General features: G+C 40.0%; 1 protein-coding gene across 5 annotated transcripts; it reads right to left on the bottom strand.

Moving 5' to 3' along the window:
• Nucleotides 1-348: 348 nt before the first annotated feature.
• septin6 (septin 6) lies at nucleotides 349-18,896 on the bottom strand. 5 transcript variants are annotated; one of them, XR_013502584.1, is made up of 12 exons: nucleotides 18,787-18,896; nucleotides 17,011-17,125; nucleotides 14,352-14,547; nucleotides 12,868-13,054; nucleotides 10,921-11,082; nucleotides 8,714-8,810; nucleotides 7,318-7,486; nucleotides 6,935-7,067; nucleotides 6,621-6,811; nucleotides 5,505-5,557; nucleotides 5,159-5,205; nucleotides 2,637-3,929 (listed from the first exon to the last, which is right to left on the bottom strand). XR_013502584.1 is itself a non-coding variant. In XM_078260275.1 (11 exons), exons 1-10 carry the CDS (start codon nucleotides 18,814-18,816, stop codon nucleotides 5,202-5,204), a joined length of 1,284 nt encoding a protein of 427 aa, XP_078116401.1. In that variant the 5' UTR covers nucleotides 18,817-18,896; the 3' UTR covers nucleotides 2,637-3,929; nucleotides 5,159-5,201. The 5 variants fall into 5 exon arrangements, 4 of the variants coding, with proteins under 4 accessions (XP_078116400.1, XP_078116399.1, XP_078116401.1 ...); XM_078260275.1 differs by lacking the exon at nucleotides 5,505-5,557; XM_078260277.1 differs by lacking the exon at nucleotides 5,159-5,205.
• Nucleotides 18,897-19,434: the final 538 nt, after the last annotated feature.

The following is a 19,434-nucleotide window of genomic DNA, read 5'->3' on the forward strand; positions in this document are numbered from 1 at the left end:
AATATTATTTTGGGTGTGTTTTTATTGCACTGCACTTGTACAATGAATCCGAGGCTTAGAATAATTTACAAGATAAACTTCATGTGGAAATGTTAGTCAGGTCTCTCTCTTGTATGCCCCTCATGTTATATCTTTTTGTGCTATATGTGAATGCTGTAAATTAATTAAGCCTAACTACTCTGTGCTGCCATTTTGTCCACATCTCTCTGTTGAACATGTCTCAGTTTTCATACTCAGGCTATTTTAAGTGATTATGGTCATATCAGCAGTTTTACAGCCCACCAAAACTGAAGTGTCATTGTCCCCATAAACCTACAACACTGTTAATAAAAGACAAAGCTTAATATGTTTGGATCACATTTTTTTTATTGAAAATGTACATCAATGGAATCAAACTAAAGTAAAATATTTAATTATTTGTAGTGTGGGAGAGTTTTTGACTACAAGAGGTGATGACTGATACTAGAAAAATGTATGTCATTTTCTGACACCAAAATGTTACTTTACACTCAGAGCCACGTCAAAAGGTCATAGGTAATAAACAACAAGTCTCCACTTCAATACACAAAATATATCCTTATAAATTATACAAATGCACGAGTATCCTGTTTAATACTCCTATCTGGGATTCAGTTCAACTCCATCTTATACTACTATTTGGCAAAATAGGAAGCTAAAATCATAGGACAGAGCAAATATACATTAATAATATGCACCATTTGAAGAAAACAGCAATGAATTCAAAATAGACGGCAAAATTGGCATTATTAGGAATAAAAACAAGCAGGTCAAAGATAACAGCGGTAATTAAATAAAAAGATGCATGCAAAAAATATAGAATAGGCTGGTGAATATTAAAGCACAATGTGTAATAAAATTCCATTACATGCGACCTTGATGGTATTCAACAGTTAGATGTAAACATGGGCACCGTCAAATCAAATGAAGTGCTAAGTAGAAATATTGCTTTGGCTTTTGCATGAGTATGACTTTAATGTAATTCTTATGTAGGAATCAGGAGATTTTCATTTCAAACTGAACTAGATTTAAGAAAACATGACTACTCATTATATTCATAACACATTACACAGTGCATTAAGGGCTTCATGAGTTTGTTTTTAATCAGCAAGCCTTGATGTTTCAGTAGCGTTTTATCTTAATGTGCACTTTGTATTAAGAATCCTATTGAAAATATGAGTGCATAGTGCAGGTCATTGCAATTTTGTTTCCAGTGAAGATCAAATAATGATTTCATCTATTAGTTCTGTAAATGTGTGTGAACCCCAGCTGATGACTTCGATTAACTTCAAGAGTCTCTTTATATACATTAAGACATAATAAACTGTGCTCGGTTCCCAACCTGCATGGGTGTAGAGCTTCACTAGGTGGTCAGAAATACCATGCGAGTCCACATAAGGCCATATTCAACAAAAGGAGATGCAATGGGGGAGAATAAAAAAGGGTGGATACAGCGAGAAAAACAGGAAGAGGTAAAGGGTGCTAAGTTCTTGCTGAAGCTGCAATCCCCTCTTCAGGTGGTCAAGACAGATTAAAAGAAGCTAAAGAGACAAAGAGAGAAAGCCAGCGGTTAGAGTAGTGGCAAAGCAGAAACACTTACAAAAAACACGAGTCAAGCTTGAGATTTAGGAGTGCATCTGATATCAGGTAGAAAATAGATAAAGGTTTGATTATCATAAATACAAAGTTAGGTGGTAAAATCCCTGGGATCATAGTTGTTCAAACAACACATTAAGCATAAAATCACAAGATTATAATGTGCCCACTGATGATGCTGCATGCTTTTTAAACTGTGACTTGATTGAAACCATAACCACATTGGTTGTCATCTTGTCTGTGGTTCATTTATGTGAGAAATATTTTTTAGTAACTATCCAAGTGTAATCCAAATGACAATAAATGAACAAGTGCGCATATAATCTCCATCAAGTGAAAAAGGGGTTAGTCACAGCAAAAAACTAAAACAAAACAGTGCACATATAAACATAAGCAGAGGCAAACAAAAAGCTAGAATTAGAATGCAGAGGGTGAGGTTAGAGCTTCAGTGAAACACAGATACACATGAATCAATATTATAGCAGAGCAGGTAATGATTAAGAAACCCTGAAGGATGGGGTCCACAAAGCCTCCGGTCACATTTGAGGTACTCAGTACCCACAAAAGCTGGTCCCTTAGCAAAGCTTGAGGGCTGAGGACCTACTCAGTGCAGAGCCAGGGATTACTGCAAAGGAAAGTGAAACCACACAGACCAATGAGCTGAGGATTAGGAGGAGGGAATGGCTCTTTCTCTTGATGTAATTTGACCGTGGTATCAATCTGGAAAGTGTTTGTTATGCAGCAATGTCTTGAATACTAAACAATTTTCTCTTTCATTAGAAAATTCAAGCAACCTTCTGGTGAAAAAAGAAGGAATAACTGATCAGGTCATCAAAGTAACACTTATTGGCATCAACATTCATTGACTGTCATTAATGGCTCCAAGTAATCAATCAACTGAGATGCTTCATCATGAAAATCAAGCATACCCAATTACCTCATGTGGAGTTAAAACTTTCATCTAGTCTCCTAATTTACAGCAAAATGTGTCATACACAATGATTATGGCCACAGTTGTAATATTTGGTGAAAATTGGCCTTTATTTTCTTTTGAGAGAATATTTATTTTATGTGTAACACTGATACAAACACTGGTCCCTGCAGGACATCATGATGACTTTGAAATGTGCCTCGATAGTAAATAAAATAAAAAGAAAGTTACAATTGCACTGACAACATTAATATGTACTTAAAAACATCACATTTGTGTATAAAAAAAAAGTGCAAATGTGAAAGCTAATACAAGTATGCACATTACGCATGACAATGAATGAGGTATGGGAGAAGTGTCAAAGAGATTAGGCTAACTACTCATGCATCTGACTAAAGTGAAACAGCATCAGCAAAGCGACATAAATACCAAAAAAAAGTCTCAAATTCAATTCTTATTGTAAGTCTATAGGGTTGAGGTAATAATCAGTGAATATCATGAAATCAAATCCCCTTGTTGATATTAGTTATGGTCTGTAGCGGTCATTGAATGTTTTTACATTCTGTAATTATAGTCTACATTGTTAGTGGCGGGGTCTGCCATTCCCAACGTTGATTCATTTTGCCCTTACACTCACTCACCAGGAAAAGATGCATGCATGTAATCCAGCATTACTGTAATTTTATCATATTGATATCAATTTTACGGTTTACTGTTCACCCTCTTACAGCTGGATCAGAGCTGTATTAAGTTACAGCTACTTTCCCACTGCTGCGGCTTCACTTTAAAAGTGTTCAACTGGCAAAACACAGGGTGGTCTTTATTGTGAAGCTGTCACAGGAAACGCAATGTATTCATCACTGTCCTTTAATCTGAAGCTAGATCATTAACTTAACCCATCCTCACATTAGTCCTCAACTATCTGAATTCTTTCTTCTCTGTAATCTACTGCAGATATTTGAATACATACATACTCAGGTGCCAGCATCTGATGCATGTTTCACTTTACCCTCAACACATTTCTGCCCATCACAACAGTAGTCATGTATGTTAATATTTAAAAAAAAAAAAAAAAGCTCACTCCATCATGCAATTAATCACTTAATATAAAACAAACATGGAATGCATTAATTTGTATAAAAAGGCAAGCCGAATAATTGCTTGTACAAACCATATAATATACAAGCATCATTCAGCAAAAAAAAGTGATGTCAAACTGACAGCAATGCCCAGCGTCTTCCAGAGAGCAGGGGGGCTTGTGGAGGGTTGAATTATGGGGGTTGGGTGAGGGTGGGTAAGGGGTACTGTAAAAAGGATGATGGGGTGGAAACTCATTCACAGCAGGATGGCCACAAGGAAGCACTTTTTCTACAGGAATCCTAAGCTGGAAATGAGAGAGAAGGGCTGTTATTGCTTTCTTTTGAGTTAAAACATCATCACGACACACACTGTTACACATGTGTGACATCACATCAACATTAGTGACCGGATAGCCTTTAAAGGAGATCGTGCTTTCAAGGCAACTCAAAAGGTTTGAGTGTACAGAGGTTAGAGTGAAAGTACAGTAATCTATTTCTTGCAATCAGAAAAATAAATGCTTTTTGGGGGTTTGGTGTGCCCTTGAGCGTTAAACAATGTGTCTAATAGTCTACCTCATCAAACAGCAGCTTGTTTTCATCTATTTCAACAGTCCTGAGCTGCTTGAGGAGTTTACAGATTGTGAGACAGATGTCTTCGTTCACTTCTACCCTCCCGAGTGGTTGAGTCTCCACAACATCTCTCTCTGTGGATTTGGCTTTTGTATCCACTCAAGTAGGGAAGGGAGGCAGAGGGGGTCGTCATATGGCTGTGAGATCAACAAAACATGTCATCTCTACAAACAGAGATGGGCCCTGAGGCTGTTCTGCTGCTCTGGTGTGACCAGTTAGTCTCAGTTCAGCTTTGAATGGCTCTTTGTGTGATTGCAGGGCCGGGTAGGGACAGACTTCGGAGAGCCACAAAAAAAAGAGACTGTTGTGGATTTAGGGAGGCAGATGGGGCAGTATATCAAATGGGTGTGTGAGGAGCTAATAAACTGGTTGATTTAGAAGCTGGCACAAGGACGGTAAACACTGCGAGCTCAAGGATACGACTGACACAGATGTTACCAATGATATACTGTAGGCCTGCAACACTCAAATATGTGAATTGCTGTTCCCATTTATCACATCGGAAGACATTCAAATGCATTAGAATTTAAATACTAGTTTTAACGGCTTTCAAAGGTTCATTTGATTAAGGATAAATTATAATGTGGAGATGCAGAAAGGTGTGCACAGCCTGGTCTCTATTTAGGCCAGGTGCAGGATGTCAGAGTCAATGAAGGAAAAAGATGGAGAGTATCGGGAGAATGGATTCAATCTCCAAACACTCAGTGGTGTTGAAACATTGCCAGTTTTAGGACCTTTAATCCAGTGTCCAGTTCCTCTAAATTGTTTTCTTAAATTCTGATTTGGGTAACGATTTATTTCTGACTTGCATTTTACAGTAATAGTAATTCTTTATTCATGTACATGTCATTTGTTAAAAGTTTGATACCTCATTTATATTTTTAGATTGTCGGTGGTGTCTTACCAGAAAAGATGCCCCATGCAGCATGCAGAAAGTGTGGGAGGAGTTAACTGGAAAACATTAAGGATGCAACATAGGTGACACATGCACTCACAGGACAGATTCACATCTACACAACAAGCAGTAATCAATTACTGTGTCGTCCAGGAACTGAAGAAAACACTGACAGATAACCCTTGTTTACACTTAGACCTCTCTAGTCGGTTTTAATTAGTGATCCACAGACAAAGCTAAAGTTGCACAGCGGCCCCTTTTTGGAGGAAAAACTTTCCAGACAGAGCTTATAAAGAGAAGAAGTGGCTGTGAAGAAAAAAAGATTAAAAAGGGAAGAAAATAAAGCAACAAAAACCTTCTCAGTGCAAATGTCTTCTTCCTTTTCTAACAGGCACGGCATCACATCAGCTTCAACAGAAAACCAGGAGTTGATTACCAACATGAAGGGACTAACAACAATGTCAACAGCACACTTTAACCGTCATGAACACATATGGCTTCAAAGAACTGCCTCTAAGCAAGAAACATTTGGGAAACAGTCTCATACGCTCATGATTTGATGAAACTATGGATATAAACTGTTGGAAAGAACAACACAATTAATGTCAGATATACCAGGAAAAACAAATATGGAAATTTGAGTTCTACTGTAGAGTCCTTAAAACCAGAGGAGTGGCCACTGTGAGGAAAACTGTCAAATAGTTTCCACTGAAACAATTATAAACGGTGATCTTTAAAAAAGTATTTCATTTATCAGCTTCCTTTCAAGTTAATGGAACTGTCCAATGGTTGTTAACAGAGTTGCAATAAAGTTATTTACAAATGTGTTCAGAGTATTTCAGTTCATCATGATGATTTCGGACAGTTGGCAACTTTTCAACTATTTAGATGAGGACAGCGAGTCATCGTCACCAGTCACTCCCCCTCTCTGCTTCTCTTAATTTTCCACATTGGTGATAAATGATGAATTCTGGTCAGCATGGAATTTAGTGCTCTCTGTTATTATATGGAGGGTAAACTGGAGCATTCATCTGTCTCTCAGAAATAAAGAGCAGAGGCTTAGCCAGAGCCTTTAACTAATATACGCATTCAATTACACAAATATCAGGCAGATAATCAACGAGTGTTGACAGAGAAACCACTAAGAGCTTGATGATATTAGTGGGACAGAGGAAAATGTAAGCTCTGTCTGCAGCACACATGTGCACAAAGAGGAATGAATGCTCAACGAGTTTGCATTTTTATCAGGATACAGCTACATATGTTGCTTGCAAGCAGCAGAGTCTAATGCACAACATTTGGCAAATGATTAACATCCTGAAATGTCATTGTAATAATAAGTGGCCTTGTTGCTCCCAGCTTCACAGTATCCAGACTTTTTAAATCCGTATACAACTGGAGTTGGTCTCCTGCACCTGCAGATGTAAGGATAGACGTAAGGAAGGCACAGGAGGAAGAGAACAATACTTACTTTTTCCTCTCTTTGTCCCTCTTGAGTGTGGTGGAGCCCCCTGCCTGCTGGGCTTGGTTCTGCAAAAGCTCTGCAGCAGTCTTTTTCTGTTTGAACATGTTGAGCTCGTCGTCCAGGGACTTCTTCTTGTCCTCCAGTTTCTTTTTCTCGTCCTGGTGGAGCTTCTTCAGACGGTCAAACTTCTCGTGCAGCTATGTGGTGGTGACATAAGAAACGATGCTTTGTGTCATTTTAGACGAGAGCAGAAACTTCCTTAAACAAGCAATGCGCATCATATTTCTATATGGTGCAGGATCCGAGTTTAATGACTGTACCTCTTTCTCTGCTTCTTTGAGCTCAGCCTCCTTCTCTTTGACTCTTTGGACAAACATTTGCCTCATTTCTTCTTCTTTCTTCTGCAGCTCACCCATGAACTCATTCCTCTTAGCTTCATACGTTTCCTGAAGACTGGCACAGGAAAATTTAAATAAAAATGATCAAAAACATTACACTGAACTATGCACTGTACAACACACCAGATGCAGACACAAACTGGTGTCTAGCAAAAGAATAAAAAGGTTTCAATGGTAAATGGGATGCAGAAAAATGCTAAATAAAATAGAGAGCAGCATAGAAAAAAAAACAATGCAGGAGGAGAGCAAAATGATATAATAAAATCACAAATCCAGCAGTATGAGAGCAGTCTCCAGTCTACTACCTGAAGGGCTTGCTGTCAGGGTCTGTGTCTTTAAAGCCCATCTCCTCCAGTTTGCAGCGGCGATAGAGCTCATAATGACGCGTGTGAGTCTGCTCTCGCAGGTCCTCCATGTTCACTCTGATCAGCATTTCTCGCAGCTTGACGAAGTCACAGTGATTCTCATTTTCAACTGTGCGAGACACACATAGTGACACATGAATGTTTTACTCAACACATCAGATGGCACCATATTCATGATGGATTATGTCATTTGCAATAAGTGTACAGTGGCAGAAACAAATAAACACTAGCATCAATTAACGTTTACATTTATTTACAGAAAATAATGTATTATAACTTGGAGAGTATTTCACAGACCCAGTCACAACAGAATAGTGTATTTCACAGACCCAGTCAGAACAGAAGAGTGTTCATGTCCTGTGACCTATGGATTTTGTTACTCAACTGAGCACCACACTCCCACAGACATCATGTGAGTGCACATGCACGCACACCCTCTGTGGTAAACAGAGCCGATGTCAGATAAAGCCTCCGCACAGAAATATTATACAGTGAAGCTAGTAAGCATTAGGACAGTAATATGTTTTTCATTGTTTTGGCTGTAATCCAACACAGTGTATTTCAAACAAAACAATGACTGTGAGGTTAAAGTGCTGACTTTCAGCTTTGGGGATGTTTGAAGGTGTTTATGTCCATATTGGGTAAACAGTGTAGAAATTGTAGCCCTATTTACCCTCAGGGGGGTTATGTAAAAAGAGCTACAATTTTTACACAGATCTTTGGATGTGAATGTTGACACCCTAAAATCAATGCTAAAATTCAAATTAACCTCATAGGCAATAATACATTTTAAAACCAAATTTGATTACAAAAACAGAGCTGCAACAGCTATTTCATTAGTCTATTGGCATAATATTGATCGGCAACTATTTTGATAATCAAAGCTATAATTCATCAAGAAAAAAATGCCAACCATTCCATGGTTGTTGCTTCTCCCAGGACAGACAGACAGACAGACAGACAGACAGACAGACAGTCAGACAGACAGACACACATACACACATACACACACACACACAGCAGATCAGTGTAATCTATCTATAATACATTACACCCACTCTGTTATGGATTGATCAAGTAAGTCAATAACAAATCAAATGAAACATGACATTCCTAAATCTGTGAGAGCTAAGAGCTGCTGCAGCTCTAATATATAGCGTCATGGCAGAGAGGGTGCTGAAGCTAAATGAGGTTATATAACACAGGTTATCAACATTGATATGTTTGCAGCAGCTGTTGGAGCCGAGGAGGAATATGGGGGGAGGGAGTAGCTGCAGCAGCTCTGACGAGAGGGAGCATGCTCTCATTTCCTGTGCAGGATGTGACCTAGGCTTACCCTGCACCGTCCCCCAGGGGTACTGCCGGGCCTTCACCATCTTGTTCCCAATCTTCACTTCCTCTGTGCTCCCCACCACGGCAAATGGCAAATGGCTCTGTGGAGCAGAGGGGAACGCAAAGTTGGTATACTGGCATAAAAAACCAGCCACTGGCGACTTGACCAGCTGAGTCGCAGGCGACGCCATCAGCTGGCTTTAGTCGAGCTGAGATGGGCCAGTTCAGACCGCTGCAACTTTTCCCTGCAACGTTCTAAAACGGTTTTGTCTCGTCGCAAAGGATACATTCCTAAGCAGCTTAACATCACTTGTGTTGTCGGAGAAACGTGTTATTTTCATTACCTAACCTGACCATTAAGAGCAGTTTGACACCAAGAAACAGCTCTGACAGGTGGATGTATGACTGGTTATCAGAACAGTGGTGGAAAACATCAAATACATGAACTGGTTTCAGTGATCCACCTGGAGAAACTGCAGATTCAAGTACTCAAAACAGCAGCATAAATGGGAAGAATCCTTGGGTCCCTTTTTGCAATATCTGGACCCAATTTGATTCTACTTTTATTAATGCATGTTCTTATGTTCTTAGTCTATGCTGGTCTTTGTTTTTTTATGCATACTACATTTTGGGGTTTTGGTTTCTTCGGCTTGGGGTTAAGATGAATTGGGCATACTTGTACCTCTTCCCCATTGTGTGTGTGTGCGTGTGCTTGTTTGTTTCGTTTGTATTTTGGGTGATGATTATTATATTTTGTTTTGTCATATGTTGTCAATAAAAACAATCTTTAAAAAAAGAACAGAGTGGTGGTCAGACAGCGGTCTAACACAATCAGTTAGGGAGAGTTAAGGCATTGCCACAGGTCAGACCTCATAAACAGCTAGTGAGCCTTGGCTCATCTGTCAGTAAACACAGGCCCTTTCCCACACTGCAGGCTTCCTGCAGAGTGAGCTGGCTGACTGTACTGCTCTGAACACACTCCTCCCTACTTGGGGCGGCTTCCTGACAGCCTGATCAGACACGGTCTGTTCTACATCACATGTCGTTTATGCCGGTAACGCATAACAGAATTTATGTTAAAACTTACCAGCAAGAAAAATGTAGTACTGTGCTGTACTTCCTTAGGATTAGAAGGACGATTCAGTGTGACCAACATGATCTTCCACATCATCTCTAATAACCCTTTCACACCCAGGGCTCAACCAGGGTTATACCAAGGTAGACTGCGTGTTTGAATGGGTTAACCCTCCACAATCTACTCCGCTTCGCAACCTGGTCGCGAGGTGGGTTGGATCAGGGTATGACTAGGGGTGATTTCAATGTAAATTGCGCACGACCTGGGTCGCTAACAGCCGGGGCGGGACAAATTATGTGATTGGTTAGAAATGAGAGTGGGGCAGTAGTCACAGGTCGCTGCACACTTTGAAAAAACAATGACATCGATTTTCGTCTCACTGTGCTTTAAGTTGGGTTTTCACAAGCAGCTTTAACAACAGCAGAGCAGTTCAATTCCTTCCCTATGCAGTCCGCTGGCAGAGAGTGCCCGGATGTTCACTCTCCAAAGTTGACTCTGCGAGTCAACCTTTCGAGAGCGTTAGTGGAGTTTTACAGGCAAAGCCTAGCAAATAGGTTCAATTTAATTCTCTCGGCACCGCCGCTCTTACAGACACACGCCTCCAGCTTGCAGTTCAGTGCGGCTGCTGGGTAGAGCAAATCTCTTTTTGTTCTCTCTGTCTTTTTTTAAAAGGAGTTGTGAGGCCAACAGCTAAACCCAACTTTATTATTAATGATATCAAAACAAAGAGAAATGTTCTTCCCTCTTCTTAAAACAATCATAAGATACGCTTTATTTCTCTCTCCCTAATGTACAATGACAGATTCAAGTAGCTACAAAACATTAGTTCTTGTGGTAGACAACTGGACTGGAGTATGTGACAAGTTAGCTGTTCACTGAATATGACGTGTAAAGCCCCGCCCATTTCTAGCACTTAAGGTAACTGTTATGCATTGCTCCTGGGTTGTGACCCAGGTCATTTCTGAACTGTCATGACCAGGGATAAACCCATGTTGACTAGCCTGGAATGAATTTCTAAAAGAAGGGTTGAACCCTGATCAGACAACCCTGGTCATTGGTGTGAAAGGGGTATGATAAGAACTAAGTAACTGTGTAAAAGCATGTGATGTAGATAGAAAGTTGGTTGTGAGCCTTACGTTCATGGTGGAGTTGATCTCTGCCACAGACTCGTCGTCAGTGGGGAACTGATAGATCTGCACTCCGTTGCTGACCAGCTCACTGGTGATTTTGATTTTGAACTTGGCCAGCTCGCTCTTGGAGATGGCGTCCGACTTGGCAACAATTGGAATAATATTGACCTGCAGTTAAAAATTGTGGAGAGAGTTAACGTAGGCTGTCACAATGACATGGTGAAGACAATGCTTTCGGATATTTAGCTAAATACCAGCGGTCTGTCAGAGGCAACTTAAGGCCCTGACACACCAACTCGATTATCAGCCGTCGGAGAGTCTGGCGAGGTCGGTGACTCGAGGCTGTTCGGTGTGTTCCGTGCCGTCGTCCGTTGGAGGGGCCGTCGGCCTTCATTTGGGCCGATTTGACATGTTGAATCGGAAGGCGGGCAGTCGGACTCAATGGCCAATCTGATTGGTGGAGCGCTAACCCGGAAATGACGAGCGGGACGAGCCTGACTAACGCCTCTCAAAATCTGACAAAACTCTTTTAAACTGGCCTTTGTCGATCTGAAATGAAGACAGATTCAGCAACTGCACGGCCTATTTCTCGCTTAAAATGTTTTCAGAAACACGTTTCGGTGAACAATCTTCGTAAAATATGAAAACGTATTCCGAACGAAGCCGCCATTATGCCCGGTTGTAAAATCCGGGAGAAGCCAGACCCACATGATGCGTTCGTCCAATCAGCTGCCGGTTAATTTTTTGGGCGACAATACAGATTAGCGCCGCCTGCTGTTATGGAGACGTACTACGTCTTGCGCACGCACAGAACGTACGTTCAAGTCGGCGTCGCTTCGGTGTTCAGAGTAATGTAATGTAATGGACAATTCTGCTTCCAACCTGTAGGGGGACCGAAGCAGGAAAAGTTCTCTAGTGTTGCCTTAACTCACCACCATTTATGTAGTCCGAATTTGGAAAAGAGTTGATGTATTTTTAAAAAGGACCAAAGATTAAACACATTGCAAATCAAATAATTCTGGTATTTTAGAAATAGTAGCTCCAACTGTACAACATTCAGGTTTAGTAACCGAATAAAAGACACATTTAACCATTTCTTTTATGGCCCTTACAATCACTGGGTCATTCTTATTTATGCCCTTAAAACTGGCTGTGATGAAAAAAAATTTCACTTTTCCCTTCCACACAACTACTTTCTACGAGCCCTGTCACCTACACAATCCCAATCCCCCACCCAGGTGAATGTATAAACAGAGGAGGCTCTGCTCTGGATCACGCTGTGGTGAGCACTTAGTTGCCAGAGGGCACAGCTGCTTTGGCAAACACTGAGCCGACTCTTTGTACAAAAGCCAGGAGGTCCATGCAAATAAGCTACTGTGGAACGGCCCTCACAAAAAAACGAGGCTGCAGTCACTGAGCCGACTGCATTACACAGCTGACCTACACCGACGCAGTAACAAGACCAGAGCCAATTTGCATGCAGGCAGATGGCCTAGAAAAGGTTTATGACCCATGACTAGAGTAGATAAATCAAATGCTGCAAACAACAATGCAGTGCCAAATAATTTACCTACATTATATCTGTAACATGCTACAGTAAGTCTATCTCCGTATGCATTATAATGTCCGTAAGCATTATAATAGTTATTTTTTTTAACATTATTCGGCTGCAGTGCAACGGTCCAATTCCCTTAATGTTAAAAAATAAAAATACAGACAGCATGGCTATTCAATTTGTGAATCTTGCACAATTGCAAATAAACTGTATGATGATTTTATATTAAAAAGGAGCCATTATTAAACCCTAACTGGAATTAAAGGAAAGTGGGTCTAAATTGTGGGAATAAATTATCCCCCAGCTTCAACAAACAACAAAAACTAATTCTACTGGAAACTTTGAGACATAAAAATGGCTTCTGGCTGATGATAATAGTGTGATTAAGTGAAGTTCACCTTGCTGTCAAGTTTCTTCATGGTAACCAAGTCCAGGGATTTGAGCGAGTGTCCTGTTGGAGCGATGAAATAGAGGCATGCGTGGATGCGGGTGTCGTGGTAGCTGTGTAGCGTGCGCTTGATTTTCAGCTCCTCTTGTAGATATGCTTCAAACTGGGCATCAATGAACTCCACGATAGACTTGTAGCTGTCAGAAAAGGGAGAAACAGGGAAGTAATTTGAGCATATCCTTTTTCTTTGAATACAATGCTTTATCAGCACCTGTCCTGACTACTAAATAATACATTATGTTTCACACCTACAGTATATGAAAAGGTGAACACTAGTTGGAAATAGACACACTGACCCCTTTCAAATGCTCCTTCACATGTGGCCTCATATGGGCCCTATACCCTCGTTATCCATTGTGCGCCTTGTAATTGTTTAATGAAGCATTTACTGGACCCTCATCAACTCCTAGAGTTGGGAAATATTATGTGGCCACTGTTTTTACGAGGTATTTGTGTTCAGTTGGTCATCAGTCACCAGTGAAAAATATCACTTAAACTAAACCACTGAAAAAAGCCACTGCAAAGTGTAAATTTTAGCAGACAGTCATACATTTCTTGTTCTTAATAGCAGCCCATATATGTTGTTACTTGTTACAAGTAATATTTACTATTAACATGCTATACTGTTTGCCAATTATCCAAGTAAGAGAGTCAATTGAGTTTCATTTTCAATCAGACTAATTGGATAATTATTTAAACATTACTTGCAAAACAGAAAAAGATACAAACTACAGAAAAGGGACAAAAATATGTTTGAGGTGATACATTGAGGACAACAGGAAGCTTTACCCTTCCAGCTGACACGACCAGACACAAACACAGAGGAACACACAGCTTGTACCGGAGGATACTCTGCCAGTAGCAGTTCCCATGACTATGCACTCATGTAAAATTATGTCCATGTTATTTCCTCTACGATTTGCAATTTGATACTGAACAAAGCGTAAAACTCGGAAACAACCGCAGCCCTCCCATTATAGAGAGCTTAGAGAGTTGGAGCTCACATGACATCTCGGCCTAAACTGACCTCAGGAGCAGAGTTAGCAATTAAGTTGTGGATGGCAAGCTTCATATTTTATGTTTGATGAAATACAGTGGTCTACAGTGGCTAAAACCTGTTTAACACCAGAAAAAGAAAGAAAGCACCTACATCTGATTTCTGTTTGTAAAAGTCAATACTGTGAAACTGTCTGAGACTCGGTTCCACATCCTACGGGTATGGTTTCATTCAGGATCAGGACTGAATCAAAACCTGAGCTCCCAAAAGGCTCAGTGCTCTCACAGAGTCATTGAATGTCAGGAATACTGTGTGCACCATCAAAGTGTGGATTTCTACTATTGCTCACAAAGATAGAGCCGGTCAGTAAAACAAGAACTTTGTAAAAGAAACCAGTTTCTCTCTTAAAAGACGTGACAGTTGCCAGACCGCTTTACCTGTCTTCTTTATTGATTTGGTCCCCGAAGCCCACGGTGTTGACGACGGTGAGTTTAAGGCGCACGTTACTCTCCTGGAGCTCATAGGTGTTGGACTTGAGCGTGACTCCCGGCTGGTTGTGCTGGGTGGGCTCACCCTCGAACTTGGTGTTGAACAACGTGTCCATGAGGGTGGACTTCCCCAGACCTGTCTCGCCTAGACAACACAGAGAAAATTCATCATGTTACTGGGATCCTACAAACCTTGATCTTGGTTTCCTTCACTATAAGGCAAGGCAGCTTTATTTGTATAGCACATTTCAGCAACAGGGCAACTGAAATTGCTTTACATAAAAACAATTAAAAAATTAAAAACAGTGCAGTATAAGAAATTAAACGTTTAAGAGCAGTTAAAAACAGTTAAAAATATAAAAGCAGATAAAATATGAGATTTTAGGCTGCTAGTATGGGACAATGTATAAGCCGTTGCTCTATACACGTAATCCACCCGCAATCCTTGCTGTTCCCAGTCCCACCAGTCTTACTTTTTAATTCTCTTGATATGCTTATACAGTCATGTGAACAAATTAGGACACCCATGCTAAAGTTGACTGAAAAGAGGAATAAAAAAATCATCTTTAGGAAATTGATCTTAATGGCTTAATTAAAAAAATGAGGAAAAATCCAATCTTTAAGGACACCAATTTTCTTTGTGAATGAATAATGTATCGTAAATAAATAAATGTTCTTCCTTAAAATACAGTGGGCATAAGTAAAATATAAAACTATAAACTATCCTCTTTACCTTGACTTATATGGAAATGTCTATCATTTCATCCTGGATACTTAAACCAGCAGAACACTGATTATACTGACCCTTTCTATTTGGTCAGCTTCTGATAAACCTATTGATCAAGCTCATCAGACACTTGTATTGACCACCTATTTAATGGAAGCCTAAAATAGTGTCTAATGAAGTGAGCGTAGATTAAATGTGACATTTTGAAGATGCTCCAAACTAAATATATCATTTTCAAATGCTTACAGTCACAAAAACAGCAGAAGTTGCTGCTTATTTGCTGATGTATTTTGACATCCATTCACTGTTAGAGGCTGTGATGACTCAGATGCAGAGCTCCCTCTGTAAGAAATTCTATTTTTATTCATCACAGCCTGACCTACAGTCGAAGCATGTTAGCCCATTTTTAGGATATCTCTGTATGTTACACGTCTCATCTTTTCCTCAGAATCCAAAGTAAGTCTCTCATGCTGAAGGCAATTTGGCATCTTGTTTGCAGAAATGGAGGGACAAACTGGAAAGGGTTGCATTCAAACCTCCTGAAATCCTAAATAGCATAATAATAACACTATGCACAAATGTCATCTTGTCATCTTTTCGCCCAATGGAAACAATCAACTCCACACTTTTGATTCCCTCTTTGGAATTTTAGGCCACAACCAAATTAAAAACAACACAAAGATTACATGACTTTTCCTCAAGTAATGTTTGTACGTTAAAATGCTGCACTTGTGAGTCACAGCATTTACAGTTTGCAACAAAGACTGTTGTTAGTCTTCTGCATCATGTTTGCTTCCATATTCTTGATGTGCTAATGTTACAATGTTATTGGCCTTTTCCCCTTTTCACTCCTACACAAATATAAAGGGACTCAGTGTATCCACTAAGTAGTTTTCAGCTGGGAGGCGAGTCAAAACCATGCCACTAAAAATGGCCACTATGCATTCCCTTTCTTCAAAATCTTTGAAATATAGACACACGTTGTAGTAGACCTCTAACATATCACAAACATAGATAACATACAAGGTATTACAAAAATAGAAATTGTCAACATTCGCTACTGGTCTTTAATTGTTAGTAAAATATTAGAAACTGGAGCATCGCCATCAGAAACATTTTCTATAAAATATCCGTCAAGAATTCAAAGCTTAAAGTATGGGTCATGTCTTCCTCTCTGTATATAGTACTAAAATTAGAAGATGTACTGGGAAAAACAAACCAAAGGCAGAGAAAGAAAACATTGCCAACGAATTGGTTACTCATTTTCATTGCCGTTTGGTGATTATTTGGGATTTATTTGCCCCTGAGGCAACATGATTCCATATAGCAAAAATGGTTTGACTGTGTGTGGCAGGCAGTAATGCAACATTGCCAAAAACCGAAACATCTTAAGTTCTAGCCAGCACTCATTGATACAACTGTAGTGGAAAAATATTAGAGACACCTCTCAGTGTTAATGAGTGATAAAACAGCAACACAAACTATAGCCTTTAAAAGGACCATTAAGTTGAATCAGCACCTCTCTAAAACAGCTTCAACGCAAAGTGAACTTCATCCTCCATAAAGCTTGAGGTTTTTTTGCGGAATTGTTGTATTAGATTTCATAAACTTTAGCTGGGTGCACCTTATAAACTGGCAACTGAGTGAAAGTGAGTGAATAATCCTAGCACATAATGAAGCTGAAGTGACTTGTTTTGTCAATATACAATCGGATGCACAGGCAAACTTTTCTTTCTTTTTTTTTAAAGATTATTTTTTGGGGGCATTTTAGGCCTTTAATTCCACAGGACAGATGAAGACATGAAAGGGGAGAGAGAAGGGGAATGACATGCAGCAAAGGGCAGGAAGAGGGGGAAGCATTTTCATGCATGACATACTCACCAACACAGAGGATGTTGAAGCAGAATCCGTGGTTGACGGACTTGTTGACCAGCTGGTCAGGCATGCTGTCGAAGCCGACATGGCCTGCCAGAGGGACAGCACGAGCACCTTCACCCTAAAAACACAAGAAATAAACATAAAACATCAGTTAAATAACTATCAATCACTGACCACTATATGCATTGATTTGCCTTATTAAGGCACTCTGCTCTCACGCCTGTAAACATGCAGAGGCTTCTCTCTAACACTCTGCAATTACTACATCTCAATGATTGTGGTCATTAGGTGACTAATCATTACATTTCCAAATTACAGTACACTTGAATTAACAAACTTTCCACCATCTCTGATCATGTTAGTCTTTGAGACCGACTTCAGAGAATGCTTCAGAGGTGCACTGTTGCTCACTTCCTGTTTCCTGAGCTGTAAGTTTCTTCCCGCAGACGAGACAGTTACAAACCACAATGTACATATATGGAAAGGTATTGCTGTTCATATCAAGATAATTGTAAAAACAACAAAGAGCTTTGACAAGAAATATAACATTGTAAAGCTGATAGTTTTGAAATGACAATAATGACAAAATAAGACTTCATTTAAAATAGCCAGCACTGTGTTTCTGTGGTGTCACTCTGACTTTTTGGCCGGTTGCACTTCCCTACACTCTACTTTTACATTGTTTGTACACAGTCTGTCTCTGGACCAGAGTGACACAAAACACCAATGTGTAAAAGCACTGGTGTTACATGTGTGTGGGTGCATGTGGCTGCTTGTGAGTATCCCATCTCTGCAAATCTCGTTTCTCGTTTATTATGAGGTGCAGCAAAGAATTTAGATTATATGGCGAAGCAAGAGCTCTCAACCAGCTAAACCTCAGCCAACCAGCCATTATGTGGCTTAACATAACACAGTGCTGCTTTCCAATGTGGAGGAAAACATTCCGTCAATTTAAAATAACTGGTCAAGCTGACGGTACTGGACAGTTGTGGATTATTTGGATAGTTGAAATTGGGTTTAAACAGCTGAGGGAGTATTTGGAAAACTGGGGGTAATGTGACTGGACAAACAGCCTTTCCTCTTCAGCTGCAAGTGCAACATTCCTGAAACCATTCCTGCTTTTCAAGACACTCACAGCCAAGTTACACACAGCGGGTTTTCATTCATTGAGCCGCAAAGGGATATCAAACTGCAAAACCTTGCTATTCTGAGCACTCTTTCTGGGTGTAGTGGCTTCCTTTACCACCCTATACAAAAACCATACAAACTTTACACAAGCTTGTCAAATTCCGGGTTCTAAATGTCTATAACCGGCTAGAATCGGTTGTGTCCATATTTTCTATTAACATTAGACAACGCCCGACTGAAAGTTAACGGGATTTACATGAAACAACATAACGGAAATGAGCACCGTAGCTGTGCTGAAATGGGGGCGTTCAGAATGAATGGCCTACCGATGGCTCTATTATCGGTTTATCGTGAGCTAATACACAGTCTACTACACTGTATTTAAAATATTTCATACCACAAAGACGCATTTCGTTTGAAATGTAGTTTTAGCTAGCATTATCAGCACAGTAAATCTGCAGGCGTTAGCTTACGAACATGAAAATACTGAAATTAAGATGTTTACAGAAAGCTATGACGGAGCAGCCCTGGGCCTGACTTACTTACGTAACGCTAAAATGATATATTTGACATTAATGAGGATAGCAAATACATTTCAAGAAGTATGTGTCGATAGTGACAATGGCATCCTGAGTAAAGTCGGCTACTCACCGCTTGCCTTGCTATCTCGGTTGACGCCATGGTAGCTGTTAACTGGAGGACGAAACCTCTGCTGCTCTCTCTGGTTTGCAAAGGAAGCTGCACCGTGGAAATTACGCCGGAAGATGGCCTAGTGGGAATGTACCACTGTTTAACAGCCTATTTTCCAATTGTACGATACTGTGATAACTGGGCGTTGTTTAGATAAAGTGGCAATCCTTAAGATGTCAGTCCTTATTTAGTAAAAACTATGAAACTGTGCTGGTCGTTTAGCAGTCTGCAGCATTAAATCTCATTCTCCCTCATTCTCCTTGGAGACCTGTTGTTAAAACATGAGCTAAATTGTGTGCGTGTGTGCGTGCGTGCTTACGTGTGTGTGTATACATTGGAGAAAAACTATAATTCATTTTTTTCCTGGATATGTCACGCCAGACCAATGACTCATTGCGCCAGACACCAAGCTGGGAATACTGTAAATATTTCAATATTTGAATCAGTGGGCAATAGACCCATTGTACCTTCTTCAGTGATAGATGAATAGATGACTTAACAGACATTTATTTAAATGAGAATCTTCGAATTTATTGTCAACGCAATATGCACTCCGGCTCGTGTTTTGAAGGGGAAAAAAACTTCAAAAATAATTATGATTCGAAATGA

This window comes from Sander vitreus, chromosome 10 (genome assembly GCF_031162955.1).
Source record: "Sander vitreus isolate 19-12246 chromosome 10, sanVit1, whole genome shotgun sequence".
Lineage (NCBI taxonomy): Eukaryota > Metazoa > Chordata > Actinopteri > Perciformes > Percidae > Sander > Sander vitreus.

Bases quoted from the DNA above. Each gene is read 5' to 3' on its own strand.
- septin6 (XM_078260273.1), bottom strand. From the start codon at position 18,816: ATGGCGTCAACCGAGATAGCAAGGCAAGCG. The intron at 17,126-18,786 runs GTGAGTAGCCGA...TTGTGTTTTTAG, and splicing joins CCGAGATAGCAAGGCAAGCG to GGTGAAGGTGCTCGTGCTGT. The intron at 7,487-8,713 runs GTAAGCCTAGGT...TGTCTCGCACAG, and splicing joins CCCCTGGGGGACGGTGCAGG to TTGAAAATGAGAATCACTGT.